We start from the raw sequence: 26,922 nt of genomic DNA, 5'->3' as shown, positions 1-26,922 counted from the left end.
AATAAGAAATTATTTTAAGATAATATAATAGATGAATAGATTGTCACACCTAGCAGTTTAAAGTGAGATGACTCATCACCAATTCTATCTCCTGCTGGAGTTAGACCATAAGCTTGTCAAAGGAAAGGACTGCATTTGTTTGATCATTAATTTAAATCTAGTAGCACCTAGCATAGTGCTTGGCATGTTCTAAGCATTCAGTACATATTTGCTGGAGGGAGGCAGGGCAAGAAGGGAGAAATAAAGGAAGGTAAAGAAGAATCAAATGAACCAAAAGAAGTATGAGACCAAACTGAAAGAGCCATTTTGACTATAATTACTAATGGGTTTCTTCACATTTAAAAATACTCATCAAAGGTACATGGCCCTGCTTAACATCCTGGATCTGCATTTATATACAGATACATATATATATGTATATGTATATATCTGTATATAAATGCAGAGGACCCTGAGACTCATGGAGAGAATCTGTTTGAATAAATATATGTATCCTCATTTTAAAGTTAATTAACCTTCAGGTTTTATAATAAAAAAGTATTTTTCTTATTATAAAAATAATATAAATATTTTAAAGAAATTTATAAAACATAGGAAAGTAGAACTAAAACATCACCATAATCCTACCACTCACAATCACTAATAACATTTAACATGTTAAATTTTTACCAAACTATTAATTCCTGTGATGTGGTTTTCTATAATGTTATAAGGGGCTCATGAACAACCAATATGAAAATATTTAGTGGAGTAATTCCATCTATGCTGAATGAGGCAAGATTCAGGACTTTGAAATTGTTTTCAAACTGAGCTATCATGAGATTATGAGCTCCTTAAGGAAAGACAACTTGTTCTATTCATCTTTATTATACCCCAGCCACAGGACCTAAGCAGTGAGCCTGTACATGCTATTAAGTCAGTAAATGTTCATTGAATAAGTTTCTAGAAAGAAAGAGAATAAGTAAATTTTTATTTTCAGGGCTCTTCCTTCTATGATTACTCATTGGCCTCTCCCCAACCCCTCCAACTAATGACCTCAGCTTCTTTCATTCAGTGCCATGTATTCTAGCTCCAGCAATGATAAAGAGCTTGCTACAGCCCAAAAGTGATGCTGTTTCATACATCCATAACTTTGATCATATCATTTTCCATCTTCTTCACTAAGTTCAACTCATTCCTCATAAGTCAGCTCAGGTGTCATGTTCCTCAAGAAGTCTCCTGACTCCCATTGCCCATCCCCAGACTGAGCTAAGAGCCATAATTCTGGACTCACATGGTACCCAATGCAAACATCTAACAATGCAATTGTCACAGTATATGGAAATTAGACACATATACTTGTCTCTATTCTTCACTTGTAAGCTCTTTGAGGTTTACATCTTCATATTCACAAATACTAGCACAGATTCAACAAATATTTATTGGATGAATGAGAGAATGAAAGAATGAGCAAACCCCCTCCCCTTTTTTGGTTTCAATTTTCATCTCTTTAGTTCACCTCTGTTTGTTTAGATAGGTGATCACTTAAATTTTTAATTATCTGAAAAAACAAATGAACAAAAACCTCTCTTGATCATCAAGCAGAAATAAGACTTTAAAAATGTGAAAAATGGCAAAAAACTGAGTTCTTTTTTTGGGGGGGGTTCTTTTATCAAGTCAAAAACATCTGGGTTTCTGGGTTCTTTTATCAAGCCAAAAAATCCTTTCCTAATTTCTTATGCTTAATATTAAATAAACACTCATTCAACATCACCACCACTTTCTTCCAATGTCCTCTGCAGCATATAAACATTTTAATCCTCACTCTTTCACCTCACATATATTATTTATTTTTATTCTTCTTTTTCCCTGAAAAGATATAAAGTAGGTTTTCCTAACTCTTTCTCATTTGATGCCATCAGGTCTACTCCTTTCCATTTCTAGAGCACTCTGTCTTAAATCCCTTCCAATTTACTTTGCTAAAGATGCATCAAAGGAATAATTCAGTATATTCAAAATTATGCCATATACAAGGAATTCCTATTTGCTAATATGGGGTAATCAAATTATTCAAAATCCACATTTTTTAGCCTGGCTTTCCAGGTTATCCATCTCCCACACTCATCTCTACCAATATTCTCTACCTAATTTCCTCTAAGAAAACATGTTTCCTTCTCCTCCAAGGTATGCATTTTCCATTGAAGCCAAGCAAATATTCTTGCTGTATACCACAGTAAGTTTGAAAATTCCTTCACTGTTGCCTTTGAAATGCTTTTGAACTTTTCCCATTCTCTTTGTACCCTAATTCCTCTTTCAAATTCCTGTTTACATATCTCTTCCTCTAACAGTTTTCCTGATTAACCCCAGGTCATATTAATTGCTCCTTTACTAAGCAGCCATTTATATTTTACCTGCACTAACAATATTTTGGTTCTTAATTTTATGTTGCTAAATGTCCTGAAAGATCTTTATGTGTTTACTATTAGATAACTGACAACAGGTATATTGTTCTCCCTCACTGAGCTTAACCTAGCAGCACTATCATACAAGACGATTTCTTAATACGAGCTGATGCCTAGTTGTCTTACATGTAAGGGAACTCAGATATTGTCTGAATTGAGTTAAATTGGCTGTTCATCTTTAATAAACTATAAGTGACGGTGAAATAAAAAAGAGTAAATTTAAATGACAACTAGTGTTTAAAATCAGTAGTGCTTTCCATAATCCTATCTAGCTTATAATGTTTGGATGGAGCATTCTTATATGTACTTTAAGGCTAGTTCTGCTTTTCAACATCCCCTCTACCAAATGACCATTGGGGAAACAGAAAACAAAGCAAATTGAAAGTTATATTAGAGAATATCAAGTTTCATATAACTCCCACTGCCCATATTTATTTACGTACCAGATATGAGGTTACCATATTAATATTCTTCATAGAGAGTTTTATTTATAGCCTCAGAGGGTCAAAGGAATCTTAGATAATTTCTATCATAGGGCTTAAAAAATTTACTTACCTGGACAATTTAACAGTTAGAAAATATAAAGGAAAATGTCACAGTAAATGTTTCTGTTCATTCCAAATTGTTACTAGGCTAATACAAAATTCACTTTTTCTTAGACTATTACATAAAAAATCTGATATAAAATGCTCTTTTGAGTAAACATTTCTATTATATTCATTTTTATCATGTCAAAAAATTCTTTTATTTCTTGTAAAGAAGGAATTAAAATATCAAACCTGTTAGGTAGCATAAATTTGATTAATATTTTAAACAATAACTTACAGGATCAGCAGGTCCACAGAATTCTCGAAATGTCTTCGTAGGGTTATTTTGTTGAATCTCCATTGCTACACAAGGACCAGCATACATTTCTGTCACCATCTCCTATAATACAAAAGAATCAATAGAATTTAATAATCACTTACCCCTACTTCTTTTAATTGTACCACTATTCTACCATTTCAAAATTTTAAAGTCATCTTTGACTTCTTCCCTACCTGTATCCCGTGAACCAAACAGTTCTTGAATCCTATCTATTTGCCCTGCAAAAAAATATTTTTAAATATGTTCCTTCATCTCCATTCTTCACACTATTTTTTTTGGGTGGGGGAGGCCGAAACCCAGGATTGAACCCTTGACACTATTTTCATGTTATGCCTTACCAGCTGGCCCTTGCATTATTTACAATTATCTTCTAGAATATTTTCCTTTTAAAGGTCTCACTACCCTTGAAAACAGTGTTAACATTCTGAAAAATATAAATTTCAAAGTGTTTCTTCTGAGTAATCTTTTCAAAAGTATAATGAGTTCTAGAAATGAAGAATAACACAGACAAGATTTACCCTCAAATAACTAGTAACTATACAAAGTATATGAAGCAACAGGTTTTAGACACTGGATGACAAGAAGTGCAGGACTATGATCCCTGAAAAAAGGGAAAAATAAGGTAAGCCCTATGATTGTCTGACCCTCCTGCCTAGACATAAGTTTCTAGGCCACAGGACAGGTAAAGAAAACACAAATGGAGCCCAGGGGTCTCAATGAATTGAAGAGATTCAAGTTCAGGGAGGCCAATGTAGCTAGAATCTGTGGGACAGAATACTGGAGAGAGGCAAGCTACATGTAGAGAAAGCTACAAGGATCTGCAGAGAGGTTCACTTGACTGTCTTTGGCAAAGTACTGCTCTGTGTATGTGTGAGAGTAAACTACTCAAGGCTATGGAAAGCAATAGACCAAACAATTCAGAGATAGCACAGGGCTGACAACTGTTTTTGTTTATACCAGCCAGAGTGAAAACCTCTCAAAATACACAGGACAAAAGGTAGAATCCTCAGAGAGTATTGCACCATAGTAGCAGTTCAAAATTAGCCCTAGATTAGGTAAGGTATGCTCTACATGCAATGTATACAGCTTAAAAGCAAGTCTCAATAGGATAAAACTGATCCCAAATGCCAGAACAAAGTTAAACACTCTTTAAAGGAATAGGACAACATCCAGCATATAACACTGCACATTTTACAATATCCTCATGCAAGAAAAAATTACCAGGCATGAAAAGAAGCAAGAAAATAAAAACTACCACCAGAAGAAAAGTCAATAAATAGGAAGAGACCCTCAATGACAGAAATTATGGAATGAACACAGGAACATTAATAGAGCTATTAAATATTAAACTAAAAAATGTAGTTATTTTAGGTTAATTTTTTTCTTATTCCATTGCTTTGCTTGTTTGAAATGTTGTTTTTTTATTGCTTGTTTGTTTCTTTAATTTTTTGATAAAGTTTAAAAAAAAGAGCTATTATAAATATACTCCAGATGCTCAAATTATAGAAGAAAACACAAACATGATAAGGAGGAAATCAAGGATTTCAAACAGAGCTTCTAGAGACCAAAAATACAACATATGAATTGAAAAATACACCAAATGGAATGAACACAGTTATACAAGCTATTGAAAAAGATCAATGAATTTGAAGACATGAGATAGAAACTACCCTAATTTAAGCACAGAGAGAAAGAAGAATGAAGTGACAAAAAAGTGACCTGTGAGAAAATGTCAAGCTGTCTAACATATGTGTAATTGGAGTTCCAGAAGAAGAGAAGAAAGGGTGATGGCCAGAAAAATATTTCAAGAAATAATTTCTAAAAATTTTCCAAATTTGATGAAACCTATAAATTCACAGATCCAACAAAACCCAAGGAGAATAAACATAAGGAAATGTACATTTAGGAACACCAAAATCAAATTAGCTAAAAAGTAGTTATAAATGGTTAAAGAAGAAAAAAGAAAAGAAACAGACAAAAAAGACACATTATATAACAGCAGAACAAAGATAAGGATGTCAATGGACATCTTGTCAGAAACTATGCAAACCAGAAGATGATGAACTACCATCTATAAAATACCAAACGGAAAGAAAAATATATGTAACCTAGAATTATATAATTCAGTCTAGAACTCTATATCCAGGTGAGAGTATATATTTCTTTTAAATAAAGGAAAAATAAAGACTTTTTCAGAAAAACAAGAGCTGAGAGGATTCATCACCAGCAGACCTACACCAAAAGAAATATTAAAGGAATTTCTTCAGGCAGGAGGGAAATAATATCAGCTAAAAATGTGGATCTCCACAAAACAATGGTAAAAATGTGGGAAAATATTAAAGACATTTTTGCTTTTTTATTTGTGAAAGATAATTACTTGTTTAAAGCAAAAACATTAACAATGTTGTAGGGTTTATAACATATATAGAAGCAAAATGTATGAGAATAGTACATATGATATACGGGGGAAATGGAAGTATACCATTTTAATACTATTAACTCTATATGTGAAATGGTATAATAAAGCATGATCAAAGAAAAGTGCTTTTCACAGTGTGTCTGGAACACTCAATAAATTTTCCTTCTTTCTCTTCTTTGAATAGGGAAAAGTACATTAGGTAGAAATGAAAACATATGTAAAGGCTTTGAGACAGAAGTATGGTTGGTGAATGTGAACAAAGGAGCCAAGGTTTTAGGAGCTGAATAAGACTGTAGAAAAGTAATACAAGATAACGCCAGATCATGTAGGGTCATGTAAAACATTTTAATGACTTTGGAGGGCTACACCAAAGTAAAATAAAGATACTTCATTACAGAACTATATTTAAATATTAATTCTTCATACTAACAGAACCCCAACTAGAGGAGGGAAAAGATTTCATAATTAATATGACATACATAACCCTATTCATTAGAATCCCTAAATGTATCTCCCTTAAGTCACTTTGCTATTTCACAAAGGTCACATGTAATTGATTTTTATGGATAATTATGTTGAGTCTGATTTTCTGTTTCATGATATCAAAGTATTGCCTACACATAAATGTCAAAAGACAAGTTCTCAGTAGGTGTAAGAAGGCATGATCACATTTTTTCAAAAAGAGAAGAGTAAATTTTGCCTGCCTTCCTTCCTTTCCTCCTTCCCTCCTTCTATCCTTCTTCCCTCCCTCCCTGCTTGCCTGCCTGCTTATAATGGTAATAGATAGTTAAAATATAGATATACAGGGAACTTTAAAATACACATAATAGAAAAGAAAAACATTATGAACAAGGACTCCATCAAAAATATAAGGTATTCCTTGAACAACTTTGAATTCACCTGTTTTTAAGTAACAAATATCTAAACAAAAAGAACCTGTTTGTTTCCTTTACACAAATACTAAATACCACAGTGTTTAGGTAGTTGTGTAAGTGATCATTTGATTTCATGTCTATGCTCACCAAAACATAAGCCACATGAATGCAGGTAGAATTTTTTTTTTTTTATTCATCACTATATCCCCAGTAACTAACACTGTATGGCACAATATGGATGTTTAACAAGTGCCTGGTGAATAAATGAATCATAACACTATGATATAGAAATTAACACTTTCTTATGATTGCAAATGCTAAACGAACAAATCTAAGTGTAAAAGGCAAATACAGAATCCACTACCAAAGAATTAGGTCAGACTAAAGAAATATTAACAGTAATAAAAATAATAGCAGCTAATATTTACTGGGCATTCTCATTTGTAAGACTGCTTTACATGATTTATTTCATTAAATTCTCTCAACAATATCATAAGGTGGTTACTAGCATAATTTCCATTTTATAGCAGGGTAAACAGAGACTTAAAGAAAATAAATACTCTGCCTAGGGACATACAACTGGCAGATTCAGGATTTGAAGCTAGCCTCTGACTCCACAGGCAAAAAGGGAAGGGAATCAAGTTCATGGAGCTGCAAGCCTGGTGAAATGAATTTCAGGAGACAGAAAAAGTCCAAAGCTTGGAAAAAGTAATGTGAGAAAATATAGAACCAGGAAATTTTACAAAACAACATGCAAAACAATGTCAGTGATGTGGTCAAATAGTTTCTTTCAAACTATATATTCTATATTTAGGAGGATCATTTCTCATCCTCACACTAATATACTGTGGTAGATTGAATCATGTACCCCACAAAAGACATGTTCAAATCTTAATCTGTGTTCCTGTGGGTGTTAAGCTGTTTGTGAATAGGACCTTTGAAGATCTTATTAGTTAAGGTGTGCCCAAACTGAATGAGGGAGGACCTTAATCCAATATGGCTGAAGGCCTTATAAGCAAAGGAAATTGGACACAGAAGTAGAAGCCAGAAGTCAGCAGAAATCAAGAGAAGACACAAGGAGAGAGAGATGACCATGTGATGAAGTTAATAATGCAAGCCAATGGTCCCTAACGATGGTGACAGCCAGCACCAGAACACTACACACTCTAGGAGAAAGCAACCCTGCCAATACCTTGATGTTAGACTTCTAGTCTCCAAAATTGTGAGATAATAAATTCCTGTTGTTTCAGGCAAGTAGTTTGTGGTATTTGTCAGAGGAGCCCTGGGAAACTAAGATATGCATGTTTAAATTTAGAAAAATGAAATGGAACCATTAATGTGACTTTAAATATCATATTTATTAGTTAAATGAGAACTTGAAGGCAAGGAGGGTAAAGTTCTGTTCCAAAAAGTCAAGAGTAAGAATTAGATCAGTCCCTTGTTTTTGTCCCATAGATTACATTGCCTCATATTATTTTTATGGTACATACTTTTCAGAATTAAACAAACCTCCTAAAAGTAAAATATATCTAGTGATACACAGCATTTAAACTTTTACCTCTTCCTTGAATTTAACTTGAGTTCTGGACATTAACTGTAGTGAGAAGTAAGAGGCCCCTTAAAAAATAATTAGAGTCTGGCACTGGCATCGGTGGGATTGAGAAAACGTTCTTGATCAAAAAGGGGAAGAGAAATGAAACAAAGTAAAGTTTCAGGGGCTGAGAGATTTCAAATGGAGTCAAGAAGTCATTCTGGAGGTTATCCATATGTACTATATAGCTATCCCTTTTTAGTTTTTAGTGTATTGGAATAGCTAGAAGGAAATACCTTAAACTATTGTACTGCAACCCACTAGCCTTACTTCTTGAAGAGAGTATATAGCTGATATGGTATGGCTGTGTGACTGTGAAAACCCTATGGCTCACACTCCCTTTATCCAGTGTATGGACAGATGAATAGAAAAATGAGGATGAAAAAGTAAATGAATAATGGGGGGGATAGGGGGATGGGTTGTTTTGGGTATTCTTTTTAAGTTTTATTCTTATTCTTACTTTTATTTTCTTTTTTTTGAGTAATGAAAATGTTCAAAAATTGTGGTGATGAATTGCACAACTATATGATGATACTGTGAACAACTGATTGTACACTTTAGATGATTGTATAGTATGTGACTACATCTCAATAAAATGGCAAGGGAAAAAAAGAGAAATCATTACAACAGAAAGTGAGATTCAGGATTTGCTATCTGATTCTTGGTATCCCAAATTATCCAGTGAAGGATATCACAATCACACTAATGGGTGAAGAGAAAGATAAATTAGTGCATTTGAACAGTATGAATAGAGCACATTACACAACTTCTTGTGAATGAAATCAAATTATAAATGGGCAAAGAACTGTAAAAGCATCAGAGATTACATCCATTCATAAGAATATTATTTATTTAATAAAATATTACTGGGATAAAACATCCTTATTCCTATTTGGGTATATTTTTCAAGGAAATCGTTTTTCTCAGTTTAAATAAAATTTTATATCATATAAACATGGTAATATCTCATAATGATACCTGGATATTGATATGTTCTGGTTCATATATATGGTGAATTCTCCCATTAACAGACTGCTACAAACCAATAGTGATTTGAAATATTTGTCTTAAGATAAATAAGCTGTTTTAAGCTGAATAAATAATCGTAAACATTACTAAAAGTCACAAAAATAATCATTACTCCAAAATAAGGTAGCTATTTTCTCCCAAGCAACCCATGTAGTCTTTATTTGAGGTACATTTTAAAATCATTATTACAAGGTTTAAATAGTAAGTATACTGATTATCTTCCTGAAAAGGCTGTACAGAGGAAAGGACATCAGAACCAAGCCCTCTGGGTTATGCCCATATGACCTCCAAATTACTGCTACTGTTATCCAAATTACTGATTTCTTAGGGGAAATGACATATCCACCCAGTTACACCCTTACCTTTACTTTCTTGATACTGAAGATTTAAAAAATCCTAAGAGTAAAGGTATAGTACACAATCATAAATGGCATGTATGGTACTTTAAAGCACAATACAAGAGGCACTAAAAGTTAAGGGCTTTAAAAAAGTTTTCCAAAGGGGACCTACTAGGTTCAGTATGCAATCTATGGCCTACCTTTTGTATATATATATATATAAAACACTAGTGCCCCAACAACTATTGTTACCAAATTCAATACTACATGATATTGTATGAGAATATAAAGGAGGACCAGAGCTACTGTGGGATACGTCTCCATGAGTTTCTTTGCCTAATATATAATTAAATTATAATCTGAATTAATGAAGGTAGTTATCTTTAACTGTATTTTTAAAAAGTCAAATTGAACTAAAAGAAGGAAAATGTATAGCTGAAAGATCTAAGAAATGGACAACAGTTGTCACTGGTTGAAAAATGAAGTTAAGATGATGTTTTTAAATCTCTTCCATTTAAGAAAATAAAACGCATAATTATAAGTTGAAGAAACTGATAAGATTTTGTTGTACAGCAAAAGGAAACAAAAGGAACAACACTAGTTGTTCCTACAACAAAAGGAAAAACACTAGTCTCTCTAAAAAAGGTGGAACACTATCAGGATGCCAGGTACAAAATAAAATATTTCATAATTTGCCTTTACTATATAGGACTATAGTAGATAGTTTCAGGCCAGTTCTTGTTAATGAGAAATAGTACAGTTTTTTCCTTTTATAAGGTAGATTGAAAGGAAAAGGAATAGAGAAGGAAGGAGAAGAGAAACTAGTCTCATTGCCAAATCTATGCAAAACCAAACTAAAAAACAAAAACAAAAACAAAAACATGGCTTACAGGCAATTTACTGGCATAAAATGTTTCTTAAAAATTTTGATGAAGAGAAGATGAAGTAAACTTTTATTTAATATATACTATGTTCTATTTTAAGAAAAAGACTTGACTTACATGAATATAGTCATTTGTTTTCATGTTTCGTTGCCCCTTGAACAAGTTCTTTTAAGTTTTATTATTTCTTTGGTCTTGGTCACACTATCAGTTAATTCTATCTGCATTTCGTGTGTCATTAAAGTGGATATTAAGTCCCACTGTGGAGTTATACTACAATGGTAAAAACTACTTGCTTTTAATTTTCTAAAGTATTTTGAGAGGTCTTCCCCGAGAATATTATAAACTTCATAGAAAATGTCAAATGTGTCAACATCCCAATAAGTTGTTTTTTTTTGGGGGGGGGGAAGGGAGAGGAATTCCTGTGTATTTTTGTTTCATAAGTGATATAGTATGATATTTTCAAAACTGATTCACTGGTTCTCAGGAATAAGAATTCCTTAGTCACTGTGTACAATCAACTGACTACTGGCAGAACCATGAACTCCTTAAAGAATATTTACATGATTCTAAATGATAGTGAAACTCCCAACAGTTCAAATACACAAATTATTTCCAGTATCAATGCTTTACATTTACTTTAATACTTACATTATACTCAGACACTACTCCTTTATAAACTTCATAAAACTCTTCAACATTAACCCGATCCATGTTGAACTATATTAAAAAAACAAACAAACATAAGCCAACCAACAAAAGAAAAATGAATGAGCCATACCTAGCACTCAACATGTATGATCTTTTGCATATGTTTACTTTAAAATGTGAACCTTGCATAAATGAAATGCTCTTTGAAAAAAAGGTGTTATTAAAGATCAGCTCACCAATAATAAAAATGGATAACATTTATTGGGCACTTAATGTGTTGAGTATTATTCTAGATTCAATACATGCATCATTTCATTTACTCCTCACAATAACCCTAAGACATAGGTAGTGTTCATATCTTCACTTTACAGAGGAGGCTACTAAAACTCAGAGGGGTTATGGAAACTTCTGAAACTGGCATTCCATTTCAAGTAGTCTGATGCCATTTATCATACTTTAAACTACTACCTATACCTATTTCTGAATAAAAGTTCATCCTTGATACCAAATAGACTAATATACAATGTAATGTTGTTTATTAATTGATTATTGGCACAAGAAAGAGACATCATTAAAGTACTTCAGATTTTGTAGAGAGGGCTGAAAATAATACCTTTTTCTCCCCAAACTTTCGTGAAAATTCCTAGTTATCTTTGTTCATAATAAGCACTTGTACAAGTCATCTGGAATTTCAACTACATTTCAAAAAGAATTTTGAAACACAATATGCTTACAAGGTAAGTCTATAAAGACTAATTCTTATAAATGCTTGATTCAAATTTTGTTAGAAATAAAATTTCATTAAGTTCTAGGATATCAAGAACAAAGATTTTTATATTGTTTGTAACTAGCCTCAGAATTTCCGACTTCCTATTTTATTTCCCCTCCTACTTTGTTTCTTTATTTTGCCAAAATTGAAGATCACTAAGAAATTTTTACCTCCACAGATAATAATTCAAATAAATTCACAAGGACACAGAAAACAGTGAATGCAAAACATTTTAAAGTTTATTTTAATAAATTTTGATTTATTACAAACTACCTACCATCTGCATAGCTGATATTTCAAAACCTGCATCTCGGATAGCCATCAGGATTTTTCCTAGCAGCCCTAAAAATGAAGAACAAATGGCTGTAAAAATATAAAATCTCTAAGGCATTTTAGTTTTTTAGAAATGCAAATTTTTCTGTCAAAGTACTTGCTTACACCCTATATGAAGAAATCACACATTTCTGCAAAAGAAATTAAATCCTAATACTGAGCATTACATTTAAACAGTTAATATACAATGTAATGTTTATTGATTGATTATTAGCACAATAATGCCCAAAGACAATGCCAAAAACTTTTAAGATGCCATTTTCGCTTTTAAGATTCCTTAAGTCCAGTGAGGTAGAGAACATGAATAATTAGAAATATTACAAAAAATGAAATCCCAAATGAACAGAATGAATTTAAAGGTGTTCAAAGGAGAAATATCAAATTATATCTGAAGCAATGGGTGGAAGATTCAAGAAGTTAGAACTGAGCTTGTAGATAGGTGGATTTATAGAGAGATGGGGTACAAAAGGAAAGAAGGCAAAAATCTGGGAAAGTATAAGCATGTTAATATAACAGTAAGAAGAGAAGAAGGAAAAAAAAGCTGAAAGGAGAAAATGGTTAAATCCAAATTGATGAAGGTCTTTGTCCTAGTTTGCTAATGCTGCAGAATGCAAAACACCAGAGATGGATAAGCTTTTATAAAACGGGGGTTTATTTACAATTACAGTCTTAAGGCCACAAAGCATCCAAGGTAACACATCAGCAATCGGGTACCCTCACCGGAGGATGGGCAATGGCCTCCGGAAAACCTCTGTTAGCTAGGAAGGCAGCTGGCATCTGCTCCAAAGCTCCGGCCTCAAAACGGCTTTCTCCCAGGACGTTCCTTTCTAGCAAGCTTGCTTCTCTTCAAAACATCACTCCCAGCTGCACTCTCTTTTCTCCCCCCAAGTTAGCTCATTTATATAGCTCCACCGATCAAGGCCCACCCCGAATGGGTGGGGCCACGCCTCCATGGGAACATCTCATCAAAATTATCACCGACAGCTGGGTGGGGCACACTCCAAGCAAATCTAACCAACACCAAAACTTCTGCCCCACACAAGACTACAAAGATAATGGCATTTGGGGGACACAATACATTCAAACTGGCACATTCCACCCCCTGGAACCCAAAATGACATTATCTCTCCAAATACAAAATACATTCATTCCATCACAATATCACAGAAACTTAAATCATTTCAGTAACAAAAGTTAAATACAAAATCCCATCAAAATCAATTTAGGCTTGGTCAGTCCTAAGGCATAATTCCCCTCTAGCTGCGGATTTGTGAACTTAGAACAAGTTATATGCCTCCAATATACAAAGGAGAGACATTCATAGGATAAACATTTCCATTGCCATAAGGAGAAACAGTAAGGAAAACAGGGTTAACAGGAGCAAAACAGTTCCTAAAACCTGCAGGACAAACTCCATTAGATTTCAAAGTCTGAGAGTCATTAACAGAACAACGTTGCATTCTTGGGGCTTGAGAGAGCGGGAGCCTAACCCTTCCCAAGGGCCTTTTTAGCAGCTGTTTCTTCTCCAAATGCTTGGGTGAGTGCTCCAACATTTCCACACATTGGGGAGACCACCTTCTCGGCTCCACCCTCCTCAAACCTCGGGGCAGCTCCCGGATTCCCTTCCATCTCCAGGGCACACGCTCAACCCCTTCAGAACAGTGTGGTGGCAGCCAGGCTCTCCTCAATTCCCTGGAAATGTGCTCCACCCTCTTTGGGACCTGAGGTGGCAAAACTCTTCCAGAGCATCGAGGCAGAAAGCCCGCCCTCGACCTCCAGGGCAAACTCACCCTTTCCATGCATGTGGGCTGCTCCGCTCTCCCAGCCCGAGACCTCCTGACTCCAGACCTCAACCTCCATGGCTCTGTCTTTGAAGAGATTTTTCCTTTAATTTTTTCCTTGTCTGTCTCCTCCAGTCCAGACCGGCAATGGCTCTGTCTATAAAGATCTCGCAAAAATTCTGTTGGCTTTGCATGAAGCATGCAGGGGTCAAAGCCATCAGACAACAGGAGTTTCCACAAATCCTTTCTGGATAATTCCATCTCCAATCTTGGCTTGTACTGAAATGGCAGCTGGATTGCATGTTTGGTTACATCCTCACGTTGGGCTGTAGCTTCTGGGATTCCACCCCCTGGAAGCCTGTAATTTTCCAAGCCATCGACTTCTGGTTTCTTTGAACCCAAGAGTTCAGTTCTAAGTTTATCTCTCTCTGCTCGCATTTTACTATAAGCTGCAAGGAGAAGCCAGGGTATATCTTCCACACATAGTCTGGAGATCTCCTCAGCTAAGTATTCCAGGTTGCCACTTTTAAATTCTTCCTTCCATCTGACACCAGGACTCGATTTTGCCAAATTCTGTGCCACTTTAAAACAAGGATCGCCTTTCTTCCAGTTTACAACAACACATTCACCATTTCTGTTCAAGGCCTCATCAGAAGTATCTTTAGAGTCCATATTTCCACTAACAGTCTCTTTAAAGCAGTTTTGGCCTTTTCTATCAAGCTCCTCACAATTCTTCCAGAATCTTCCCCTTATCCACTTAAAAAAGCCGTTCCAACATGTTTGGTATTTGCAGACTCAGCAGCAAAAGCACCCCACTTCTCTGGTACCAAAATCTGTCCTAGTTTGCTAATGCTGCAGAATGCAAAACACCAGAGATGGATAAGCTTTTATAAAACGGGGGTTTATTTACAATTACAGTCTTAAGGCCACAAAGCATCCAAGGTAACACATCAGCAATCGGGTACCCTCACCGGAGGATGGGCAATGGCCTCCGGAAAACCTCTGTTAGCTAGGAAGGCAGCTGGCATCTGCTCCAAAGCTCCGGCCTCAAAACGGCTTTCTCCCAGGACGTTCCTTTCTAGCAAGCTTGCTTCTCTTCAAAACATCACTCCCAGCTGCACTCTCTTTTCTCCCCCCAAGTTAGCTCATTTATATAGCTCCACCGATCAAGGCCCACCCCGAATGGGTGGGGCCACGCCTCCATGGGAACATCTCATCAAAATTATCACCGACAGCTGGGTGGGGCACACTCCAAGCAAATCTAACCAACACCAAAACTTCTGCCCCACACAAGACTACAAAGATAATGGCATTTGGGGGACACAATACATTCAAACTGGCACATTCCACCCCCTGGAACCCAAAATGACATTATCTCTCCAAATACAAAATACATTCATTCCATCACAATATCACAGAAACTTAAATCATTTCAGTAACAAAAGTTAAATACAAAATCCCATCAAAATCAATTTAGGCTTGGTCAGTCCTAAGGCATAATTCCCCTCTAGCTGCGGATTTGTGAACTTAGAACAAGTTATATGCCTCCAATATACAAAGGAGAGACATTCATAGGATAAACATTTCCATTGCCATAAGGAGAAACAGTAAGGAAAACAGGGTTAACAGGAGCAAAACAGTTCCTAAAACCTGCAGGACAAACTCCATTAGATTTCAAAGTCTGAGAGTCATTAACAGAACAACGTTGCATTCTTGGGGCTTGAGAGAGCGGGAGCCTAACCCTTCCCAAGGGCCTTTTTAGCAGCTGTTTCTTCTCCAAATGCTTGGGTGAGTGCTCCAACATTTCCACACATTGGGGAGACCACCTTCTCGGCTCCACCCTCCTCAAACCTCGGGGCAGCTCCCGGATTCCCTTCCATCTCCAGGGCACACGCTCAACCCCTTCAGAACAGTGTGGTGGCAGCCAGGCTCTCCTCAATTCCCTGGAAATGTGCTCCACCCTCTTTGGGACCTGAGGTGGCAAAACTCTTCCAGAGCATCGAGGCAGAAAGCCCGCCCTCGACCTCCAGGGCAAACTCACCCTTTCCATGCATGTGGGCTGCTCCGCTCTCCCAGCCCGAGACCTCCTGACTCCAGACCTCAACCTCCATGGCTCTGTCTTTGAAGAGATTTTTCCTTTAATTTTTTCCTTGTCTGTCTCCTCCAGTCCAGACCGGCAATGGCTCTGTCTATAAAGATCTCGCAAAAATTCTGTTGGCTTTGCATGAAGCATGCAGGGGTCAAAGCCATCAGACAACAGGAGTTTCCACAAATCCTTTCTGGATAATTCCATCTCCAATCTTGGCTTGTACTGAAATGGCAGCTGGATTGCATGTTTGGTTACATCCTCACGTTGGGCTGTAGCTTCTGGGATTCCACCCCCTGGAAGCCTGTAATTTTCCAAGCCATCGACTTCTGGTTTCTTTGAACCCAAGAGTTCAGTTCTAAGTTTATCTCTCTCTGCTCGCATTTTACTATAAGCTGCAAGGAGAAGCCAGGGTATATCTTCCACACATAGTCTGGAGATCTCCTCAGCTAAGTATTCCAGGTTGCCACTTTTAAATTCTTCCTTCCATCTGACACCAGGACTCGATTTTGCCAAATTCTGTGCCACTTTAAAACAAGGATCGCCTTTCTTCCAGTTTACAACAACACATTCACCATTTCTGTTCAAGGCCTCATCAGAAGTATCTTTAGAGTCCATATTTCCACTAACAGTCTCTTTAAAGCAGTTTTGGCCTTTTCTATCAAGCTCCTCACAATTCTTCCAGAATCTTCCCCTTATCCACTTAAAAAGCCGTTCCAACATGTTTGGTATTTGCAGACTCAGCAGCAAAAGCACCCCACTTCTCTGGTACCAAAATCTGTCCTAGTTTGCTAATGCTGCAGAATGCAAAACACCAGAGATGGATAAGCTTTTATAAAACGGGGGTTTATTTACAATTACAGTCTTAAGGCCACAAAGCATCCAAGGTAACACATCAGCAATCGGGTACCCTCACCGGAGGATGGGCAATGGCCTCCGGAAAACCTCTGTTAGCTAGGAAGGCAGCTGGCATCTGCTCCAAAGCTCCGGCCTCAAAACGGCTTTCTCCCAGGACGTTCCTTTCTAGCAAGCTTGCTTCTCTTCAAAACATCACTCCCAGCTGCACTCTCTTTTCTCCCCCCAAGTTAGCTCATTTATATAGCTCCACCGATCAAGGCCCACCCCGAATGGGTGGGGCCACGCCTCCATGGGAACATCTCATCAAAATTATCACCGACAGCTGGGTGGGGCACACTCCAAGCAAATCTAACCAACACCAAAACTTCTGCCCCACACAAGACTACAAAGATAATGGCATTTGGGGGACACAATACATTCAAACTGGCACAGTCTTGTTGGATTCCAACATGAGGGATTTGATCTATATCCCAAGGGTGACTGATTTTTATAATGGGTCTGTAGACTCTGACTCATTTCCTGTAAAAATCTTCTAATTATTTTTCAAGTCAATTTAAGAGCTCTCTCTCTCTCTTGCGCACGCACGCATACACACACACACACACACAACACACACATGCCTTCTGGATCACCTGTATGTCATGTATTAACTCCAAATCACCAAGTAGTATCAGAGCTTGAACATGAATTTTTATTTACTACCTTATGTGACCAAGTAGTGCTGTTTTAATTGTAGCAGTCAGAGAGATGAGAAAAAGGCAAAGATGGGTCTATTTTTCAAATGATACATTTGTATCAAGGGAAGGCAAAACAATGAAAGAAAATTAAGGGAAAAGATGCAGAATGATTTTTGACATAAAAACACAGAATTTATCAAGCTTTCTTTGTATGCAATGAAAGAATGCTTTCAGGATTCTCTCTTTGTTTTTGATGTTTGATAATGTAATTATTAAGTGTCCTGGTGTAGGTCTATTCAGATCTATTCTGTTTGGGGTACACTGTGCTTTTTGGATCTCTAATTTTATGTCTTTCAAAAGAGATGGGAAATTTTCATTGATTATTTCCTCTATTATTGCCTCTGCCCCTTTTCCCTTCTCTTCTCCTTCTGGGACACCCATGACACGTACATTCATGCACTTCATGTTATCATTCAATTCCCTGAGACATTGCTCATATTTTTCCATTCTATTCCCTATCTGTTCTTTTGCAGGTAGGATTTCAGGTGTCTTGTTCTCCAGTTCTTGAGTGTTTTCTTCTGCCTCTTGAGATCTCCTGTTGAATGTCTCCATTGTGTTTTTCATCTCTTGTGTTGTGCCTTTCATTTCAATAGATCCTGCCAGTTGTTTTTTCAAACTTTCAATTTCTATCTTATGTTCACCCAGTGTTTTCTTTATAGGCTCCATCACTTTTGTTATATCTTCCCTGAACTTGTTGATTTGGGTTTTTTGTTTGATCTAGCATATTTCTTTGAAAATATTTAATAGATTTTTTCATTGAAGTGAAACAATATCTCAACTGTATCTTGATCGAGGTGTGAGTTTGTCCCTTTGACTGGGCCATATCTTCATTTTTCCTAGTATAGACTGTAGTTTTCTGTTATCTAGACATCTGGTTTCCTTGGTCACCCCAGTCAGATTTTCCAAGACTGGAACAAGCTCAGGTCTCAGAATGGGGTTATATTCAGGGTGTATCTTAGAGGAATGATAGACTTTCCAGTGAGGTCTCCAGTTGCTGTGCCTTTCCTAACCTGCTCAGCAGGTGATGCCTGTCAACCTGTCACTCCTGACTGGTGTAAGGAGATGTGGCCTCTTCAGTTTCTGTTTTGGCTGTTCTCCCCCAGGCTCTGGGCTCTGGTTCTGAAGGGAAAGCTGGGCCCCATCTCCTTACTCTTAAGGAAGCGTACTGTCTTTAAGTCTTCTCTGCTCCCTTTGTCTAGGGTGGGTTGGAACAATGGCTACTCTCAGAGCTGAGCCTGTGGCTACTTGAAATAACTAATCAAAAGCAATGATCAATAGACAGAATGTACATACAGTATCTTGGGGAACTAGGTATTTTTGTCCCCCACCCTGGCACCAGGATGCTGCACCAGGGCCTGGGTTTGAGTACCTCACTGCTGTCAGCCATGAGAATAGGGGATGGGCGATGGATGCCACTGTGCAGAGAGTGCTGCAATTCACCTGTATTTACCACAATTCACCAGTATCTTCCTCTCACTGTTCCCTGGATGTTGCACCATGTTCTACTGGACTCCGAAGTTATAAAATAGTTGATTCAGAAATTTCCTGCTTATTTAATAGTTGTTCTGGTGTAGGGACTGATTCCTTGGGCTTCCTACCCTGCTATCTTCCCGCCAGTGCAAATATTCTTAACAAAACAATAGCAAATAGTATTTGGCAATATATAAAAAGAATTATGCACTAAAACAAAGTGGGGTTTATTCCAAGAATGCAAACCTTGTTTAATATTAAAAAAGCAATCAATGCAATCCACCATATTAACATGTTAAGAAAAATCACATGATCAAATCAATAAAGGCTGAAAAAGCATTTGACAAAATTTAGCATACATGCATTATAAAACCTCTCTGAAAAATAGGAATAAAGAGGAAATTTCTCAACTTGTAAAGGACATCTTTGAAAAACACAGCCAACATTATGCCAAATGGTGAGAGACTAAATGCTTTCCCCCGAAAACAGGGAACAAGATAAGAATGTCCACTCCTACCACTCTTATTTAATTTAGTTTAATTTGTACTGGAAATTCTAGCTAATGTAATAAGACAAGAAAAAGAAAAGAAAAGAAAAGAAAAGGGCAAACAGATCAGAATGAAAGAATAATAAAACTGCCTGCATTTGCAGATGACATGATTGTCCATGCAGCAAATACCAAGAAATCTAAAAAAAAAAATCTGTTCATACTAATTATTGAGTTCAGCAAGATTGCAGGATACAAGATAAATATTCAAAAATCAACTGTATTTCTATATACTAGCAATGAATTCTTGGACACAAAAATGTAAAAACAACATTACATTACTACAAAAAAGTAGGTTAAATACAATAAAACATGTACAGGACTTGTATGCTGGAAACTACAACATGCTGAATGGAAGACCTAAAGAAATGGAGAGTCATACTATTTTAATGAATTGGAAAACTTAAAATAGTAAAGATGTCACTTCTTCCCAAATTGATAAATATGTTTTCAATAACTCCTATCAAAATTCCAGCAAGATGTTTTGTATATTTAGACAAGATTATTCTAAAATTATATGGAAAGGTAAAGGAACTAGAACAGTTATAACAATTTTGAAAAAGATAAGTAAAATCTGCTCAATATCAAAAGTTACTATAGTACTCAGGACTGTGTCATATTAGCAGAAGGACAGACAGGTCAATGGAACAGAATAGGAAAACCCAGAAATATGCTCGACTTTGACAAAGATGCAAAAGCAACTCAATGGAGGAAAGATGTGTGGTTTTTTTTGTTGTTGTTGTTTTGTTTTGTTTGTTTTGTTTATAAATGATGTGAAAACAATTGGATACCCATAGGGAAAGAAAATGAACTTTGATCTAAGTCTCACACACTATATGAAAATTAACTCAAAATGGATCACAGTCATAAACATAAGACATAAAACCATAAAAGTTATAGAAGATCTTTTAAAATCATCTTCCATAAAAATGGAAGATCATCTTGGGGCTCTATGGTTAGGCAAAAAATTCTTATATTTGACACCAAAATCAAGAACCATAAAAAGGATATATGAAAAATTGAATTTGATTGAAATTAAAAACTTTTACTCTCAAAAATTTTTTTAAAAAAAAGAGAAATTGTAAGTTCATAGAAAAATCATGCATAAAATACAGAGTTCCCCTACAGTACCATATTACTAAAAGACAGGATACATAGTAGGAGAACATATTTGAAAACCACACATTTGACAAAGAAATAGTATCTAGAATATATAAAGAGCTCTCAAAACTCAACAGTAGAAAAGTAAATAAACCAATTAGAATCAGCCGATTAACAAAAGACATAAAGAGATATTTCACAGAAGATAAACAGATGACAAATAAGCATATGAAAATATATTCAATCATTAAAATACGTTTAATCATTAGCCATTAGAGAAATCCAAATTAAAACCACAATGAAATGTCACTATAAACCTATCAGAGTGGCTAAAATAAAAAATAGTGACAAAAAAAAATGCTGGCTAGGATGCTGGAAAACTACGTCACATATATTTCTGGTAAGAATGTAAAATGGACACTGAAATGTTACCATTCTTAAAAACTAAACATGCAACTACTATATGGTCTGCAATTGCACTCTTCGGCATGTACCTAGAGAAATGAAAACTTATGTTCACACAAAAATCTGTATGCAAATATTTACAGCATTTATTCATAAAAGCCCCAAACTGGAAACAACAGAGATGCCCTTCAGCAGGTGAATCATTCAACAAACTGTGGTATGTCTACAACATAGAATATTGCTCACCAATAAAAAGGCACAAACTATTGATACATGCAATAACCTGAAAGAATATCCAGATTTAAAAAACCTAATCCATAAAATTAATTACCAAAAAAAATTAATTACTGTATGATTCCATTTATATAACATTCTTGATATGACAAAATTATAGAAATAGAGAACAGATTAATGGTTGAAAGCCTTAAAAAGGGGACAAGAGGGAAGCAGTTATGACTACAAAAGGCAAACATAAAGGATCCTTGTGGTGATAGAAATGTCCTGCATCTTGACTGTATCAATGTCAATATTCCAGATACGATATTGTACTATATAGTTTTGCAAGACGTTACTGTTGAGGGAAACTGGGTAAAGTGTACATAGGATGTTTCTGAACTGTTTCTTGCCACTGTGAATTATCTCAAAATAAAAAGTTTAACTTTAGAAGTAAGATTACAGGTGTTTATTTTCATTTTTATATAATTTGGTGTCCTGCAATTTTTAAAAATGAGCATTATTACATTTATAATTAAAAATAAAGAAGAACTATATACTTAATAATTTATGATCTTGTTATAATAAAGGACTATAATGTTAGACATTAAAGATATAGGCACATCTCATGTAGTGGGTAGAAAGAGGACATTGCGAATGTCTCGTCATTATAGATGTTATTAGCACTGATATGTTCATAAGAAACAAATCTGTTACCTGTTGGTGATCTGGCTGTGCAATCACTTTTCTTTAATGAATGGATGATATCACAAAGACTATCACCATGACTGCCACTTATAGAAAAGAGGCTTATTTATTTATTAATTAATTCATCTAATATTTATTATGGGCCTATTTGTGCCAGAAATTATACAGTACACTAGGGACACAATGTTGCATGAAAATCAACACAATCCCTGACCTCACGGAGAGTATGATATAGTAGGGAGTGTGGTAGTTTGGAGACGAATGTACCTCAGAGAAATACGTTCTTAAATTTAATCCCTTCCTGTGAATGTGAACCCATTGTAAGTAGGACCTTTCGATGAGGTTATTTCAGTAAACGTGTGGCCCACCTCAATCAGGATGGGTCTTAATCCTATTACTGGAATCCTTTATAAACAGAATGAAATTCAGACAGAAAGAAAAATCCAATAAGGAGCAGCAAGAAGCTGAAATCAACAGAATCCAGAAAAGAAGGGAGGAGCCAGAAAAGGCCACTATGTGCCTTTTCACAGGACAAGGTAGGGACCAAGGATCACCAGCGGCCAGTTCCAGAATGCCACAGAATTTGGAAGAAAACATTGCCTTGATGATGCCTTGATTTGGACTTTCTTTCAGTCTCAAAACTGTGAGGAAATACATTCCCATTGTTAAAGCTGAACCACTGCATGGTATTTGCTTGAGCAGCCAAGGAAACTAAAACAGGGAGAGAAAAAAATCAACTGAAGACACAAAAGTAAAATTCCAACTGTGATAGCTGTTATGAAGGAGAATTTCACAATGCTATGAGAGCCTATAATAGAGGGATTTGATCTAGACAGGAGGGAGGGAAGAGATACTTATCTGAGATATGAAGTATAACTAAGAGTTAAACAAGCAGAGAGGAGAGGGAAGAGTGTTTCAGGAAAGAAACAGTAAGTGCAAAGGATGGGCAAAGGGACCACTATGAATGAAAGAAGGCCAAAACAGAAAACAACGGTCAGTTTTAAATGTGAAGACAGTGAAAAAACAAAAGGACTCAAGGAAGAAATATAGGGCCTTTTTTACTGAAAGAAACAAAAAAGAATAATAAAAATAATAATAGTAATTATTACGAATTATTGAGCACTTGGTGCCAGGACCTATGAAAAAGGCTTTATTACATCATTCCACATGTAATAGGGCCTTTGATGTGGTGAATCGAGACAAAGAACTAGAAAAGTGGTTGCGGTCAAAGAAGACTAGATCATGTGCAACTAATGAAGAATTACTTACTGGTTATTACTTAGCTAAATCTCAATATTTGGTTATAGATAGAGAATGTGAGCACGCTTATTGTGTACCAGATGCTGTTCTAATTACTTCACACGTACTAACTCTTTATTCTTGCAACTGAAAAAAATAGGTAATATTGTTTCACTCTCTTTAAAAGTAAGAAAACTAAGGCACAGTGAGTTTGAATAACTTTTCCAAGTTCACACAGCCTGCACTTAGCAGAGTCTGTATATAAATTCAGGCAATCTGGCTGCAGAGCCTGCCCTCTTAAACTGCTGCATTATACTATCTTTCAAATTTATTTAGCATATTGTGTGGAAGTAGCTGAGATAAATAAACACTAAAATACTAGTGGTATAATACATCCTCACTCAGATAGAGCCCAAATAATTGGGCCTCTGCTCCAAGTCATCATCCAGGAACCCAAACTGATGTAGATTTTGTTATTCTCACCCCGCAGCTTCTAAAGTCACTGTGGACATGGACATCCAGCAGGCAAGCAGGGGGGCACGTGTTAGCAAGCAGAGAGCATGGAGGACAATGCAAGAGGTTTTAATGGGTCAAACAAGAAAGTGGTACACTACACTTCTGCCCACATTCCATTGTCCAGAACTATGACACATGGTAATCTGTGGTACAGCAGCCACTTACCATTAGCAACTCTACAGCATGGAAGGGGAACACGAATATCTAGATAACAGTTAACCTTTTCACATCATATATACAATGCATAGTAGTCACTCATTATTTCATGTAATCCCCATAACAGCCCTATGAGGAAAGTATTATTGTAATCTTTACTTTATAGATGTTCTCCATCTACATTCAAAGGCTAAACAACATAACCTAATACCTAATAAGTGATAGCATTGAATTTTAAACCCAGCTCTGCTTGACCCAAGAGCCTCAGATTATGTTATATTGCAATAAAATAGTCAAAAATTATATACAAACATACATACACATACATACACACACATCATATTCCCATGGAACTTATTGCTTTCTATTTTCTGAATATATACCATAAAATCCATAACAGAGAATATGGAATGTATATCTAGTAAATTTTTGATTGGTCAGAAGATCATCATACAATCCATTGATTATTCAGGGTTTAAGACTTCTTTCCTTCTTGCCCTTTTGATGTGCATCAAATTTGACATAAAAGAGACAAAAATTATTCTGTTTGTTAATGCTTCTAGAAAACTGTTTTATAGACAGAAAATCATTAAGAGAAAAGTTAAGTTGTTAAACAGGTTCAGTAGAAAATATGCTTCAAAATTTTGGCACAATTGGTTTCCACAGCTAATAATCTAGTTGTTTCAATTTTGCCATAAGTCTTTACATCACATATTTCCTGTGGAAATAACCTATTCTGATGTTAACTTCTTTCCTGGAGTCATGATAATTTCTCTTTGTATCTCAATAGCTATACTCTACAGCAACTTGGAGCCAGAAAACCAAACCTTACATTGTGGAAAAACATGTAAAATGCCATTATCATGAATGTTATGCTTACTCCTTGAAATAGCAGGGTATTAAGACATGACAACAAAATCCTGCCCATAAGAAATCAGAGCCCATGAAAGGAAAATTAAAACAACTTGCAAAATGACTTCAACTCTAAAGAAGTAAACAGGATGCGGTACAAGACAATTCACCATAACCTGGATGCTATGCTCAGCAACCTATATGGTAACTAGGTGAGATATGAAACTGTAGAATGGAAAAAAAATGGGAAAATGTCAACAAGGGAATCATGCATTTTATTTGGGTAAGAACCTGTGCAAGAAAAGTTTTAATGCTGATATAGCTAAGAGTTCATGAACAGAAATGACACATAAATAGTTATATCTAATATTAATAACCAATTTAAATCAAATTGAAGAAATGTGATTTCTTCTAAAATTTAGGTCTAGTGAAATGAAAATGAAAGATATTTTACCTCAAAAATAGGGCTACTATGTCTTTGAAATGTGATTAGTGCAAAGTCAAATCAAAGCTAGAGATTATGAGAATTTAGATTAATTTTCAATGCTAAGGTAGAAAAGAAATCACAAGCATTACTAAATTCAATAGAAGAAATTTAATACTAATCCTAGCAAACATGCATAACAAATAACTTTAGGCAAAAAACCCCAGGTGAAAAGCTTTTTGTCTCCTAGATAGCAATATGTTACTAAGCAATACCACTTTACTGATAATCTTCTAGTAGTTTTTAGTCATATGAAAAGATAAACCTACAGATTGTTTTGTCTGCAAATGTCTTTTATGCTTTTCTGCCTTGCAGTTAGCAAAAATATTGTAGACTCCCATTAAATCAATTGCAGTGAAGAGTTTGGATTCTGCAGTTACTAAAACTGAGACCTAATAAGGCATTCAGTTCTTAAAGGATCACAAATTAATACATTAGCTGATCATAAAATTCATAAAGGTAGCAAGTAACCTTATATAGATAGGCCTAACTCACCCAGTTTCTGATACCTCTCTTTTAAGATTGGGAAGTATCTTCCCCTAACCAGAAGATGGCAGTACCCTGTGGTGTAGAAACAGGTTTTGCTTTGTGATTGCCTCATTGACTTGTTCTCCATAGTAAACACAGATCTAAAACATACAATTTCCCTTACCAATGTCCTAACAAGGACAAAATGTAAATTCCTTACAAGGCAGTAAGAACAGTAACCAATAGAACAGCTTTATAGATGTACCCCACAATATGGTGACTCACCATATTGAAGGTCATCATAATGTAATTAAATGAGCAGAAAATAGTAAATGCAAGGACAGGCTCCACATCAAGACAGGCAAAACAGTGAAGACCTACAGGAACTAAGATCTCCAAAACAGGGCAGTCAAAAAGCTCACTTTAATGGGAGGACAAGGGTAGGCTCAGCATGGCAAAAGAAGCCAAGAACAGCAAGCTTTGTTGAAACAAGATCGCAGGTTTAAAACAAGGATCTTCCAAGAAAAACAAAAATAAAGGAGGGTACTGAGTAGGCAGGCCAGAAACTGAAACTTGTGTAAGAACTGACAAATAGGCCATCAGAAGTCCAAAGTCAAAGCCAGGTTACTACAGAGAAACATGTCAATCAGACAATCACAAAGCATAGCTAAGTTTCTACACCACAGGGTATTGCCAGCTTCTGGGTAGGGAGAGTCTTCCCAATCTTAAAAGGGTACAGTCCCTATGTGGGTAGAGGAAGCATAAATTCCAGTAGAAGCAGACTGTGTTTCTAGGAGAATTTTTATGAGAGGATGTATATATCATAATTTATCAATGGAAATCTGTTAGTTGTATTGGCAAATACAATAAAAAGCTTGAAAAACTGGTAAGGCAATTCAAAACCACAGATCCCTTAAAACCAACATGAATAAAACTAAATAAATAAATCTCCCTTACCTAAAAATATTCCTGTTGTTTCCTTTTTTAAAGAAATATAAAGAAAAAAGTCTGAAAGCCTGCCTTTTGCACTTTTTAATGATTAAGTTGACTTTTGTTTATTCCAGTTATCCAAAGTCAAGTTAAGGAAATCAGCAAATTTAGGCATCT

At 35.7% G+C, this 26,922-nt stretch overlaps 1 protein-coding gene across 5 annotated transcripts in view; it reads right to left on the bottom strand.

Annotated features, from left to right (window-relative positions):
- The window catches only part of NME7 (NME/NM23 family member 7), a 241,593-nt gene that overhangs the window by 74,944 nt on the left and 139,727 nt on the right, over window positions 1–26,922 (bottom strand). For all 5 annotated transcript variants that reach the window (XM_037825403.1, XM_037825404.1, XM_037825405.1 and 2 more), the window contains 3 exons: window positions 12,139–12,203; window positions 11,093–11,161; window positions 3,267–3,368 (listed from right to left, as the gene is read on the bottom strand). In XM_037825403.1, coding sequence (XP_037681331.1) covers window positions 3,267–3,368; window positions 11,093–11,161; window positions 12,139–12,203 — 236 coding nt within the window. The remainder of the gene's footprint in view (window positions 1–3,266; window positions 3,369–11,092; window positions 11,162–12,138; window positions 12,204–26,922) is intronic.

This window comes from Choloepus didactylus, chromosome 2, assembly GCF_015220235.1.
Source record: "Choloepus didactylus isolate mChoDid1 chromosome 2, mChoDid1.pri, whole genome shotgun sequence".
In the NCBI taxonomy this organism is placed as follows: domain Eukaryota; kingdom Metazoa; phylum Chordata; class Mammalia; order Pilosa; family Megalonychidae; genus Choloepus; species Choloepus didactylus.
Note: the sequence above shows the minus strand (reverse complement) of the source record. Positions and strands in the feature narration are given on the sequence as shown.